A 14,358-nucleotide genomic window follows, 5' to 3' on the forward strand; every position below is an offset into this window, starting at 1 on the left:
ATCTCACGAAAGTACATGAATAAAATGCAGAGAGATTATTTCAGGGAGTACTAGGAATGCAAGTAACATGATAAAGCACTGTATCAAATAATGAGAAATTGGATGAAGTATTCTATTGGTATCAGTATCATTGTAAGGGTACTGGTATTTGTACACATACTGCAATTTTCTAAATGACAGCCTTAGTGAATGTACAATATGTGGCTCACTTACCAAATGTTCTAAGCTAAGCTAATTTCATCCTTCCTGTCATCCCTACACATAAAGCCAGGAATAAGGTATATACACTCTCATATCTGTTTAAGTATACAGCTATTCCTCTATTAGACTAGACTTGTGGCTAGAAAGTTGTAGCAGAAGCAGAGTCAAATCAACGAGAAGGTGTGTGTTTGAATTTGAATGTGCAAAAACCTCTTTTAAATGTCAAAACAACACATTTTATTAATTTCTTCTTCATCTTCCGTGTCCTGATCAAACTGTGGGTGACAGCAAGCCATTCTCCTCGGCAGTTCTGTATCACACCACCATATTCAGTAAGCTGTGCCCTTTGAGCAATCCAATGAACTCTTAAAGATTTGATTTAAATCAGTCTTGTAACTATGCCCTGCTTCCATGCGCTGTGCTTCACTCAGAAACACGCCACATTACGGAGAATTTAAAAAAAAGCTCTAACTCGTGTTCCACTTTCCTGCCTTAACAGACACCTTGTATTGTAATGCACCTGCAAGTCTATCTCAGAGGTTTTGTGCATTTAATCAGCTTAGCTGGTGATTAGCGTCACATGATTTTTTTGTGAGATATATGATGAACCACCTCCTGCAATTTGCATTGGCTAAAATGCCACCTGCAATGATGGATTTAATTAAATCAGCATAGAAAATATTGTATTACCCATCTCCTACTGGAATTTTAGTCCTGTCTAATTGGGGCCTGAGGCTTCTTTTGGTTTGAGACGCTGTCCAGAAATGTCACACATGGCAGATTATTACAGGCCGGACAACATGGATGACCGCTGCACTTATTATACATCACAGAATATCCCCAGTAACAACAGCCCTGTGCAAACAGGGCTTAGCTGCTCAGTGTAATGAAAATGTTTCATAAATTGAGTTGATTAAACAGGTTTAGCAGCTAGCTACTTTGTGCCCCCCTTGTTTCTTGTTAAAAAAGTGCACAGACAAGAGTGTCATGTGGACATGTAGAGGAAGGGTAGAGGTTTGTGTGGATTATTCCTCCCAGTGTTAACGGTGCCCTTGTTAAGTTAATGGTTAAAGAATTAATATAGTACTCTCAAATATACACAAATGTGCTAGTGTGTGTGCTGGGAGCTGTGTGCTACTGACTCTGACCAACGAGTCACACTGATTGTGTTCCATGTCAAATGCATTTGACCTACACATCCCAGGGGGCAGACACACACACACACGCACGCACACACACACACACAGAGTTATGCAGACACAGGCAGAGAAGGAGAGACGAAGGTAAACAGATATCCTCTTCTTTTTTTGCCACTTCATTCTGTGCACGCACTCTCCCCGTTTCTACCTCTCCCACTATCTGTCTTTCATAATGTCCTCAACCTGTCTGCAGGTCACAGTTATGACACTTCAAAGTCACTGTTACTGGCAAAATGTCAGAGGATGAAATGACAACAAACACAGACTCCATGAAATAAATACAGAAATGTATGCTGAAGATGAGAGGAGCAGAGCAGGAAGGATAAAGATAGAAAGATGCAGAAATACGACTTGGAAGATCAGTGGATGCAAAGAAGACGTCAAAAACACAGAGCCCTCCGCGGTTATAGATAGATGAAGCATCACCAAAATCTTTGGAGAGGGCTTTCATGTGATAAATGTAGCATCAAAATGCAAGAGTGTGTGTGTGTGAGTGAGTGAGTGAGTGAGTGAGTGAGTGAGTGAGTGAGTGAGTGAGAGAAAATGACGGCAAACTATTTAACCTCCTCTAACCTGAGTGAGTAATATAGAAATTAATTCTTTAGTGCTGTTGCTCAATAATAACATAGCACTGACTGAGTTTTGCATCAGTGGGTAATTTTTTTGTTTATGGAGGATTACAGGATGCCATAAAGAAAGACTGAAGGACAAGCAGATAAGAGGCAGGACAGAATGAGTGTAGAATGAAGAAAAAAAAATTTTTTTTTTTTTTTGGTTTTGATTAAAACCGTCCCTTCACTTCTGGATAGTCTGATGCGTGAAACCAATGTTTACACAAAAGGAGGCAGTTTGGCTTTTACATCCCTTATCCTACATTTGTAACCACAATCAGAAGAATGATGAAAATATCAGACTTGTTTTTAGTGCTTACATAGACATCAATTATGTTCTCAATTCATCGATTAGTTGTGTGGTCTACAACATGTCGGAGAATGGTAAAAAACTGTCCGTCTGTGTTTCCCAAAGCCCAAGATGACGTGTTCAAATGTCTTGTTTTGTCCACAACTCAAAGATATTCACTTTACTGTCAAAGAGGACTGAGAAACCAGAACATCTTCACATTTAAGAAACTGGAATCACAGAATTTTGACTAGTTTTTGTTGTTTTCATATTGTTAAAAATTATTCAAACCGATGAATCGACTATCAAAATAGTTGGCAGCTCTAATCATTTTTACCGTTCCCAATACAAAAACACAAGTACTGTACGCAGGATGGCTTACTCCTTCTTACGTACAGCATCAGTCCATGCTATTAAAAAGTGATCTCAGTGGGTGTGCAAAACACTGAAATAATTGTCGCCCATCCTGATAAAAATATCAATAGTGCATGCATGAGAACATCCATGTGCTCGTGCATGAACATATGGTACTCTTAGGCAGCCTGGTTTGGGTTTGGGGGTTTGAAATTATGGTCACCCCAGCAACAGAAGTGGATTGGTTGGCTTTAATTTATGCTTTTATTGACCTTCCTTAAAAAACTCATAGCAAACAAACACTGCCCTATTATTCATGCATTCAAGCAGCACGCCTGTACTACTGAGCAAAATTTGTATTCAGAGACCTGTTTGTGCTCTCGGACATTTTGAAATTTATACAGTCATGTGACCTGACCTGCCGTTCTCCGACCACCACTTATCAAAGCTTTATGGGCCCAGCTCCTGACCCCGCAACGCTCAGTGCAACAATTCCACGTTATGTAGCATTTGATACTGACACTGCGACTGCGTTTTACAGCACATAAAGCAGCGTCAATAATTTGAGCAGTAAAGTCACGATCTGGTGGGTTTTATTTCCCTGGGTCATTATTATCCCCATGTGTTTACTTAACACCATTTTTACATGATATATAACTCCAAGGGTGCAGAAAAAGAGCAATCTAAATTGAGTATAAATTAGGCCTGAAAGCCAATAAATGCAATGATGACTTTTCCATCTTGTAAAAGGAAGTGCAGCACACGCTATGGGGCTCCCTCTGGCAGCAAGAGGAATAATTTTTATTGTAGCACATAGTGAAACTAATAGCCTTCCTGTTATGATGATGGTAATATTTGAGCGAGGGCTTTTTCTGTAACAGAGTTAAAGTTAATGAGCTGCCCCACTCTGTGACTTCTCAGTTGACTGGGGTGAGTGGCTTGACCTGTGGCAGTAAATTGCAGATTGTCTCCGCAATATCTTTCATTTGTTTACACAAGCTAGACATTTAAGCAGCCTAATAGGCAAAGAGGACACAGGACGGGGAATGGAGGACCAGAGGGGGTGTGAACCAGAGGCATAAAAAGACACGGGGCTCAAAACCACATGAGAGAAGTGAAATATTATCACAGCCGGAAGATGAAGACCTGGTGGCTAAACTTGTGAATCACTGATACTTTTTAACCATCCAGATCGCCTTGCTAGCTTCACCTGGAAGCTAAGATTCCCTTTAGCAAACAGTACTTGATTATGTTTATCATCTGAAAAGAGTGACACTGAATGAATTACATAGCAGACACCTCATTACTAAGAATACTGAGCTGCGAGCTACAGCAGATAAGATCCAATCACACAAACAATCCCTCTGTAACTCTATATTCTAATTTTCTTATACACAAGACAAGCACAGTTTAGCAGCTCGATTTCAATTACCCCGACTTCGACTATGTATCTTTTCCCAAGTGATTTCACCAAACGCTCCTCACCTGATGCTCTGTATCTGCAATATATCTGGATCTGTAGCATTGAGTGAGGCCACAAAGCTGCCCACGGGAATGTTTTCCATCCTGGTCACTGTCAGGGGGTCGGGGAAGAAGACAGGGCCCTCGTTGTTGTCCTCCACTGTGACATGGACAGTGGCTGTGGAGCTGGGGCCGTAGCCAACATCGGGAACGAGGGGATCCTCATTTTCTACTTTAATGAGTAGTGTGTGGAACGCTGTGGCCTCGTAGTCCAGAGGCTGAAAGGGGAAAAACATGGTAAGAGAAAGGTGATCCTGTTGCCTGCCACAATATGCCAATGCATGAGCAAGTTCTATATACTTTACCTTGACAACAGACAGCATTCCCTCATTATTGTCTGGATTGGTTTGGATCTCAAAGCTCTGTGTGGGGTCTCCATTAATTATAGAGTAGGTGGCTCTCCACGCCCCAGTGTCTGGGTCGTCTCTGTCGTCTACTGTCAGGTTGACAACCACACCTGTCGAGCCCTCATGCACATTGGCCTCAAACTGTTAGAGGAGACAGACAAATCACCATTAGCGAGCAAGGAAAAGTGAGTATATCTGAATCTATAACAGGGCAAATCAGACTGGACTTCAGACAGAGAAGCTAGAACGATGTTTTCACAAGTGGGTCCCCGTTTGCACTGTGCAAGTGCATGAGCATGTGGGCGATGGGATACACGTTCTTCCCGGTGGTTTGTTGCTATTATGCTGGTGGCAGTAAGGTACAATGAAAAGTAAAAGTGTACCAACGAAGACGAGGAAGAAAAGGACTGCCAACAAGTAAAAATGGATGTGAACAATGCCTGAATTAAATAATCCAAAATATTGGCTTTACACAAAGGAAGACAGTGTATTCGATATGTTTGTTAGCCTTCAAGGATATACACAATGCATCTTGTGAGAAACACTGAACGTAAACTTAAGTTTGTCTAACTCAAAAGGGCACTGTTTAGGGTCTTCTTCCTAATTATACATCTCTACACGTTGTAGTTTTATTGCTGTACAAAGCAACATTATCATTTTCATCCCTAATGTAATTTTAGTGAGAAAACTGTAAAGCTTCATATTATTATTTTTCTGTCCTCATGTTTGTCCTTTCCTTAATTTTCTGCTCACAGTCACATAGTTGTAAAAGTGCTAAAGCTATTTGTATACTTGTATAGCCGAAAATAGGGGATGAAGGAGATAAAAAGAAAGAAATGAAGAAAGAAAAATATAAACAAATAAGTATGCAAAAAAATGTAATAGCTGATGGACTATCGAGTTAGATATTATGCAGTGGGATTCAAGAAAAAAGCATTTTTTCTTAACATTAATCCAGAGAGAGATAAATAAACATATGAATGCAGAGACAAACTGCACACATAATGGAATAAACGCTATTCCTCCATCATTGATTCTTCATAGTACATTTCATTTATATTTCAGTGTCAATCACTCCCCACCTCTCTGCTCATTGTTGGCAGCAGGCCTCAATCAGATTCCTATCGATGGATTCTGCCAGCGAGGTTCCTACTAAAGACTACATTGTGAACAGAGGTACCCGTGCAGTAGCTCCAGGCAGGCAGAAGCAATTCTGTGTGTGTGTGTGTGTGTGTGTGTGTGTGTGTGTGTGTGTGTGTGTGTGTGTCAGGACCATTATGGTGTCAAAGCTTATAGTGTAATCTTTCAGACACAGAACACTCTTTAAGGATAGCGCTGGTCCAGCCTAGATTACTGCGTCTCCTGTCAGCCCACGGTATTGTTGTTTCACAGATTACGCTCTTACTTCCTTACACTGCCTGGCTCCATGCATTTATCTGAAGAGAGACAAACATTGATTTCTTCTCTTTTCTTTCTTTTCTCCCTTTTTTTATTCATCCGAAGCTTGTTTTAGAAAAAAAAACAACACATTGAACCATTCACAGTCATTTAGGGCACAGAGGATAGAAACACAATGTTCTTCAGAGAAGGTTATGTTTGTACCCACATGGGCATTGTCGGTCCTTTTGTCTTGCAAGCCTGAGGCAGTCAGGTACAAAAGCATCATGTGAAAATTAGGAGGCTGTTGGAAGCCTGGTACTCATTTCTTAAACAAGTAGGATGCACTGGAATTTGAATTTAAACAGCAAGTGGTTTAGCTTTAGCGAAGCCGTAAAAGCCATTTTAAAAACATTACCTACATGCCCCCACTACAGAGACTCAAAGACAAGTGCTGTGATCAGTAATTATGTCGTCATTGGCAATCCCGTACTTATCTTCTTGCTGTGGACTTCAAACTGCAGATAAAACTCAAATGCAACATTTGCAAACGCTCTCTCTCTTTCTCTCTCTCTCTCTCTCTGTCACACACACACACACACACACACACAAAAATAGCACAAACACACAGACAACAGCCGGTCAGATTGGGTTTAATCATGTGGGGCAGTCATGCGGTTGGAGGGAACGCTGTATTCTGTGTGATGTGGCCAGTGGGCTCCTGCCCTGCCGCTGATAAGGCCCCAATTCCACCTGGAGCACAAAGCAACCAGTCACCTGAAAGACTAGAAGAAAATGACTAACTATGAGGCAGAGCGTCTGGCCTGAAATGACTTAAACACATTAAGAGACAGAGTGGAGGGATGGTGAAAGATGAAAAAGAAGGGTCTGCCTTCAAGTTTGCTTTTATCCATGTGTGTGTGTGTGTGTTAGCTGTTTTCTATCAGAGACTCCCAGACAAAGAGCCAATTACAGTGGCCCCTGCTTGCTCCACATTCAGGAAAAAGATGACCGCATGACCAGGGCAGCGCAGGCCAACAGCCAAATACAGTCACAACACACACACTCTGTAGACGGTGACCTTAAACAATGAATACAAAACAGTGCACACACATTGATGCATGCACGACAGACAGACAGACAGACAGACAGACGGATAGATAGACAGATAGATAGACGGACGGACAGATAGAGTTGGCAGTGGCCATAAATCACACAGCCCTCGCTTCAGGCATTTAAAGTTTCCAAGGAGTAAAAACTACAGTGTGGCATTGATTTTCTGTTTCCGCTGTCCTTTTATGCCAGACTTTTTCCATGATCTGTCCCATGAATCTTCAAGGTTATGTCATGCTGTCAAAAGATAACTGGTCGCCATTTGAGGCAAAAAAATTAATAAAAATCTTAGAAGAAAAGATAAATAAAGGGATATTGTCGAGTTTCAGCTGACAGTTTCAGCCCCGTAATATTCTATTTATACCTATGATTGTGATGTTGGCTTTTTGTTTGTCATTACAGTGTGCAACATATAATATGTGTACTCGAGTGGCCATACTCCATTTTCCAAGTGAACCTGTTGTTGGAACATGATGCTACAGCTTTCACCCAATAAATGCTCTATTCTGACAAATCAATGGATTATTAAGGCATCAAGGATTATTCTTGCTTATAATACAATAGCTTTAGTCTTTAAAAATCCTGTACATCACAGTTAACAATTTTACCATGCATACAGCTAAGATTTAGACATTAATATGTAATTTTAGTCCTGTTTTTGCATTCCTTGAATTTGCATCAATTCCTGTGCAATATAAGCATCTTTTAGTAGTACTTGTCTATCAGTAATGGATGATACAGTATAATGTGTCAAAAGTTTAACAATTGATTTTCATACGATACAGAACTGAATGGAAACCACTACCTGTCTGAAGTAGTAGGAATAACACATCCAAAATGCTTAAAACATGTCATATTATGCATTCAAACATAGTCAGCAAATATGTCACATATGTAATCTTTAGCTAAAGAGCTAAAGCTTGAAATAACTTATTATGTTCCAAGTGTACAATTGACCCTTGTAACACTCCCCTGCTTTTGTTCTGCCTCATATACAGAAAACATACAGTACAGTACAGTACATTTCCTTCATATTAAATCAGACCTGTAGCCTCACTGGTCAGATTGTTGACCTTTCATAGGAAATCGCCAATCAACTAATATGACTGATTATGCCCACCCACGTCCTCACCTCGTTGAAAATTAATAACTCCCAGGTGCTGACTGCTGAAGGTGTGGACAAATCCTAATGAGGACAGTAAGCTTCCATTGCTACAAGATGAGAAGTAATGAGAAACAAAAGCAAACACAACAGTACAATCTGGCCACAGAAGCACTTGGTTAAACAGTGCTGCAATTGCCAAGTGTAAGTACTGGGAATTTGACCTGTGATTATTGTACCAATTATTGTACTCATTATAACACCATAGAATAACATAATATTAGCACAGCAACTAAATTATATTGTATCTACAGCTTCTTGTCATCACTGGGCAAAAAGAATATTAACTGTAGTTAGTGTCATTACACGTCAGTCAAGATCAGTATGCACAGTGGTGGTACAAGTTCCACCTGTTCGCTAATAAAACCCAGTAGGTTTAACGTTTACAAGTCAGAGATACATTTTAGCCATGCTAACAGCATGTCTCCAAGGATGGCAGAATCCATCTGCAGGCCAGTCAGTCTACCAGTACAGTTCAGACTGAAACATCTCAGCAACTATTGGATTTGGAATTTGAATTTGATAGAGACATTCATGGTGCCCTGAGGATGAATCCATCCCAAGTGAAATGTCTTGACAACTATTGGATGGATCACCACGAAATTTGGTGAGCACAGAAATCCACAATGAATTGTAATAACAATTCCATTTTCAATTCAACATGCTTCATTGGCAAGCAATAATGACATCATTGTAAAAACACATACATATAACTTTGGTGATCCCTTCACTGTTCATCTAGTGACCAAAACACCTGCAAAACCAATGACATTCCAATAATTCCAATATCCTCAGCTGCACTTTGTTTTCAGTGCTAATTAGCAAATGTTACCATGCTAACAGGCTAAACTAAGATGATTAACATGGTAAATGTACCTGCTATTTTAACATGCTAATCTCGGCACTTTGCTCAAAGCACAAACTACAGTGAAATAGTGCAAAAATAAGTGAATAGCAAGTACCACCATTGCTGATCAATCAACTGAAACTTCACAATAACAGTGCTACAGGACCAATAAGAAACCATTTGGTGCTCCAGAAAACAATAAGACAACTAAAGACAGGATTTTTCAGAAACGGTGAGAGCACAGCCCGTCACCATGACTGCACATTTGCCAACTGTGGTCACCTACTCACATTGTCGACACTGTCTGATGCTGCCCAAACTAAAAGTGGTTTTCTATCAACTGCTGTAAGGTAGTAAACATCTGCAAACCAAAGCAAAGCATATGGTTGATTTCTGAAAACACAACATAATTCTGCAAAACCTTCATCTCGACACTGTCAACAACATTCGGGGTAACTCTTCTCCAACAGATGGAGGTGCAAAGGAAGCCTGAAATTTTGGCAAAGGGCCCGAGAAAGAGATGTGAAGCCTTGGAAAAGTATACGCATCTGTCAGCTTTACCGAGTAACACTAAATGCTCCCTGCCTCATTAACACTACTATGGAAATTGCCTCCTATTTCTTATACAGGCTTTTAATTTGTCTTTCATTGCCAGCTGGCATTGTTTGCTTGTTACAATCCAGTGACCAAGACCTTTTTTCTTCTAGTCTGACTGCTGTGTGCAGATCTATGGCCCTAATATACAAGACAGAAAAACAGCACAGAGACGGAGACAAAAATGACACGGGTTTAAGCAAAAAAAAAAAAGAAAGGCGGGGGGGTTGTTCTGGGTTCTCTAACTGAGATACACAGATAAACACAGACGCATACATGTAATTACAAACAAGAAAACACACATGCTCACCATATTCTTTGAGATAGTACACAGCACCCACTTTCACAGACATACATAAACAGAGACAAGCGGACAGAGTTGGAATAAACTTATTTTATTTCTGGGCGTCTGGCATAATGTCTTATGAATACAGATAGCAGTTGTGGTTGCACTGACAGGCAGCCAGACACGCAGCATAACTTTTGGAACATCTTTGTCACCTTCTCGAATTGTCTCTAAGTCCAACTTTTATTTCTTGACGTTTTTGATCCTCCCAACACAGTTCTTAGAGAGCAGAGAGCAAACTGTACACTGGAGGTGGATAAATCCTAACACGCTCGGCGACAAGACATTCGCAAACTAAAAATGATGTGCCACCTCGGACATAACATCCCATTGTGTTTTCAAGTCTTAAAACTAAATAAAGCCACGCACTAATATTCTAGGCCCCTTTGTAATAACAAAATACTGAGGTAAACGTCACAGAGTCACAAAGTCAAATTTAGAAGGAAATCCCTGAGTTAAACAGGAATCGTGTACATTTTTAAGCAGCCACTTGTCTCTCCTTTATCTGCTTTCAAAAGCAGCTTAACTCTCGGCAGAACGAGGTGTAGACAGACCATAAATCTGTAAAAAGGCACCAGTTTTATTGTACCAGCATGAAGCTGAGATGAAACCAAGTGCACATGCTCACTCGACTTCCCACTCAATCCTATACACAGACACTGTGTGTAGGATTGGCAACTTACCTCTCTGTCTAACCCCCCATTCACTTTTTACCCTTCCCCCTGGCTTTAATCCTGCATACAGTAAGTGTGCCTGGAGAGTTAATGAGCTTACCTGTGTCTTTATTAAATTTGAACAGCTTCTGCTCAGGCTTTTTCCAAAGATAGCTTTTCGATGAATCTGACACTCAGCAAAGCAGCTTTTCTACCTTTGCAGAACATGGCAGGCCTCATATTTGTCAATGCAGCTGAGTTAAAAGACAAAGAAGGAAAAAGTCCTAAAGAAATAATATATATATTATATAATATATATAGGCACACGGTGTACAGCCATTTAAGTGTTACAGCTGATGCATTACACTGGACAGCATTGGGCAGTCACACTTCAAGGGTCAGACAGGAGAGTTTTGTGACTTTCCAAAAAAACCAACCATCTGACAGTCCATGTCTACTTTCTGTTGTGTGTAAGAGTTTCTGTTTGTTTCAGCACTGTACATCTGTCACCATCTTTACTGCTAAGCTGCTAACCATGACCAGCTCTGAGGAAAAAGTCCTGGTATATATCTTATATCTCTTGTCTAGTATTTTTGGCAGCTTGATAAACAATAAAATGGCACACTACTACAAACACCGAACCTTGTGTACCAGACTACCTTTCCTTCCTTTCTCTTCAATGTTGAATGTCCAATTCTGCCAGCAATACTGTACAAGACATATGTAACACCCATGATGTATGCAGCCACAACCACCGAGTAGGACTCGCTGCTGCAGGGTCAAGGACATGATCCCTAGCTGGCTTCCCACACACACCAACATGGCCTTTTGTGTTTGTTGCAACTAACCAAGCAGGAGGTACAACTACAGAAACATTAGCCCGAGGTCTCTGTGGTGGTGTATGAGAATTTTGCCCCCATCTGCCTCTGACATGGTTGCATGGTGCGTCATACAAACTTGTTCATTTGAAGCTTGCAGTTATTATAGCAAATAGTTATTACAGTGTTCATTGAAGTGTTTCAGTACAGTCATGGTTGATTTAAAAAATAAAAATTAAACTGTCATGACAATGTAAACATTCACTTATTGCACCAGTGAATAAGTGAATAAATAAATAATTAAGGATAAAATGTAAGGACAAAAATGTATTATTATCTTTTGTTTGGGAACATGAGATGTAAATCTGTAAATATTACAGTAGGCAATAAACATGGGCATTAAGCATTATTAGGTAAAGTTTGATTCTGCAACACAACTCTGACAAGTGGAGGAATAAATCGGGGATATAAAATCATTGATAAGAAGACCACAATGAAACCTAGTATTAAATCTAATATAGCCATATGTACACTGTACATGTTACACCTAGCATCAGTGGCCAGTTCCTTTGAAAAAAAAACTGAAAAGCTTGCAGCAGCCTTCTCAAATACATTGATATTCGTCTTAAAGCAAACTGGTGAAGTTTGATTTTGAATGACAACATGCCTGTTGCTATTTCAAGTGTTCTTTCATACTTCTTTTTAGTGCTTTTTCACTATTCATCTGAGAGACTGGGGGTGTCAGGAGGCTTCACACTATTCAACACATCTGAATAACATTACCTGGTAAAACCTTCCAGCTTTATGTATCACGCTCGCTTGAGATAAAGAAATAAAAATGACCTCATACAGTAAACACACACCTCAAATCAAAGAACGAAAGATAATTGCAAATATTACTTACATATGGATCAAACATGCTTCAGCAAGACACCTTTATTGTATTCCTTATCTAGAGGAAATACTCTAGCTCAAAAAATCTTCCTTGAACCTGATCCATAAATTCATTTAAGTGTCTATGTCAACTAACAAACAATACCCACACATGCTCACACATTTAAACACACGTGTACCTTCACCCTTCGTGTCTAACCTTGCATACCCCACACAAATACCTTCCCATCCTATTTGTGCCAGAGATTTCTGGCCAGCTACACCACAGAATCACCCAGGGTAAGCGCCATGTGTATCTCAGAGCTACTGAAGCAATCATGCAAAGCCCGGACTAATCCGTGACACCCGTTAGCCATCCCCTGAGACAGACCGCCACTGACAGGGCCCTGCTGCCCTGTGCCTGGTGCTACACCCATCACCGCTAATGTCTTTATCAGCAGGACAGATGGATTGCAGGTGAGCATATTCTCCTGGTCATCACAGAGGAGAGGGGGGAGAAAAAAAGGAGAGAGGGATGGGGGAAGCAGACAGAAAGACAGACAGGCACAGAGGAAGAGTGCAAAATTGAGTGAGAAAAAAAAAAAAACACAGAGACCGGCTGTCAGGGAGTTTGAGTGACAAGAGTGATAAGGTCCATCATGGTCTTGTTATGAGTAGCAGGAGGGAAATAGACCCAGCCAGACATGGCGTGGAATTAGCAGAGCCAAAGAGGAGAGGAGGCGAGACGAGGAGTGCAAGCACGGAGGGAGAGAATGAAGAGAGGGTCAGGGTGTTGTTGGACAAGGAAGAATGAAATAACAGGGAAGGAGATAGACGTGAAGGGCAAAAGGTGCTTGGTGTGGAAGAATACAATATGTCAGTGTTTGCTCTAATAGCAGCATCAACTGGTACAAAAGTTTAACAATATCCACAAAAGTTCCCTGGCAGTGTAATATCGAATTCAGCAAATCATAAAATCCCAGAGACAGTCTGCCTAAGACTTAGAGTAAACACATGGAGATAATATAACCCCACTTGTGATTGGCAGATAAAAATTCATCAGCAGGAATATCCAGCCTCGAAACAGGAGCATATCTGGCCTTTCAGACGGCAGAGCAACCCAGGGATTCCATATCATTTTTTCTTGTTTCCCCTCCTCATAAAAACAGGATTAGACCCTCGCTATAAAAATTAATCAGGTCAGAGCCCAATCCCCGACAGAAGCAAAATGTAATAAATTTCCTAGTACTCTAAGAAAGGATACCTCAGCTTATGATTTTTAAAATGGAAGATAGATTACATTGAATCATCCATCCTTAAAAAGAACTTACTAAGGGGGAAAGAAATGGCATTTTGACATGCTGCTCAGTTAATTCTTTCCCCTTTTATGCAAGGTTTTAAACATTCTCTACATATTCTCATTTCAGTTTTGCATCAGCGAATATCAGTGCAGACGGTACTGCAACATTTACCATCACCTTGCTCTTCATTTAAAGCAGCTTTTCACTTCTGAAGAACGATTTTTAAGTCTAAGTGAAATGAAAATGTGGAATCAGTATATATATATATCTTATATATCTATATATTATATATCTATATATTTCTCTCTCTCTCTCTCTCTCTCTCTCTCTCTCTCTCTCTATATATATATATATATATATATATATATATATATATATATATAAGATAGATATATCTTATATATGTATATATATATATAGTGTTTGTTTAGCTTGTGTAGCCAAAGTCGAAGTTACCACAACAAAGAAATTAAAATCAAAGGTCTTCGTTTTGGTGATAATGACTTTGGCTTTGTTTGTTCTGTGCTCCCTACATTGGTGTTCTCCATACATTTTGGTTTCTGACCGCTAATGACGACACTGTAATTTGATTGGTCCAACATCAGTGGTATACTATCTCCTATTAAAACAAACATTGGTGTTGCCAGTTTAGTTATTTTCTCACCAGTCCTGGTGCCATTTACAACCAATTCAGCAGCAAATACAAAAATACAAGGACCTTTTGGGCGGACCTTAACTCCTGTCTGTAAAGA

The 14,358-nt window shown here is 40.1% G+C and overlaps 1 protein-coding gene across 1 annotated transcript in view; it reads right to left on the bottom strand.

Moving 5' to 3' along the window:
* The window catches only part of cdh13 (cadherin 13, H-cadherin (heart)), a 288,979-nt gene that overhangs the window by 42,391 nt on the left and 232,230 nt on the right, over positions 1-14,358 (bottom strand). The window contains exons 10-11 of the mRNA XM_070830937.1: positions 4,481-4,663; positions 4,140-4,393 (exon numbers count right to left, since the gene is read on the bottom strand). Coding sequence (XP_070687038.1) covers positions 4,140-4,393; positions 4,481-4,663 — 437 coding nt within the window. The remainder of the gene's footprint in view (positions 1-4,139; positions 4,394-4,480; positions 4,664-14,358) is intronic.

Source organism: Pempheris klunzingeri, chromosome 5, assembly GCF_042242105.1.
Source record: "Pempheris klunzingeri isolate RE-2024b chromosome 5, fPemKlu1.hap1, whole genome shotgun sequence".
NCBI lineage: Eukaryota > Metazoa > Chordata > Actinopteri > Acropomatiformes > Pempheridae > Pempheris > Pempheris klunzingeri.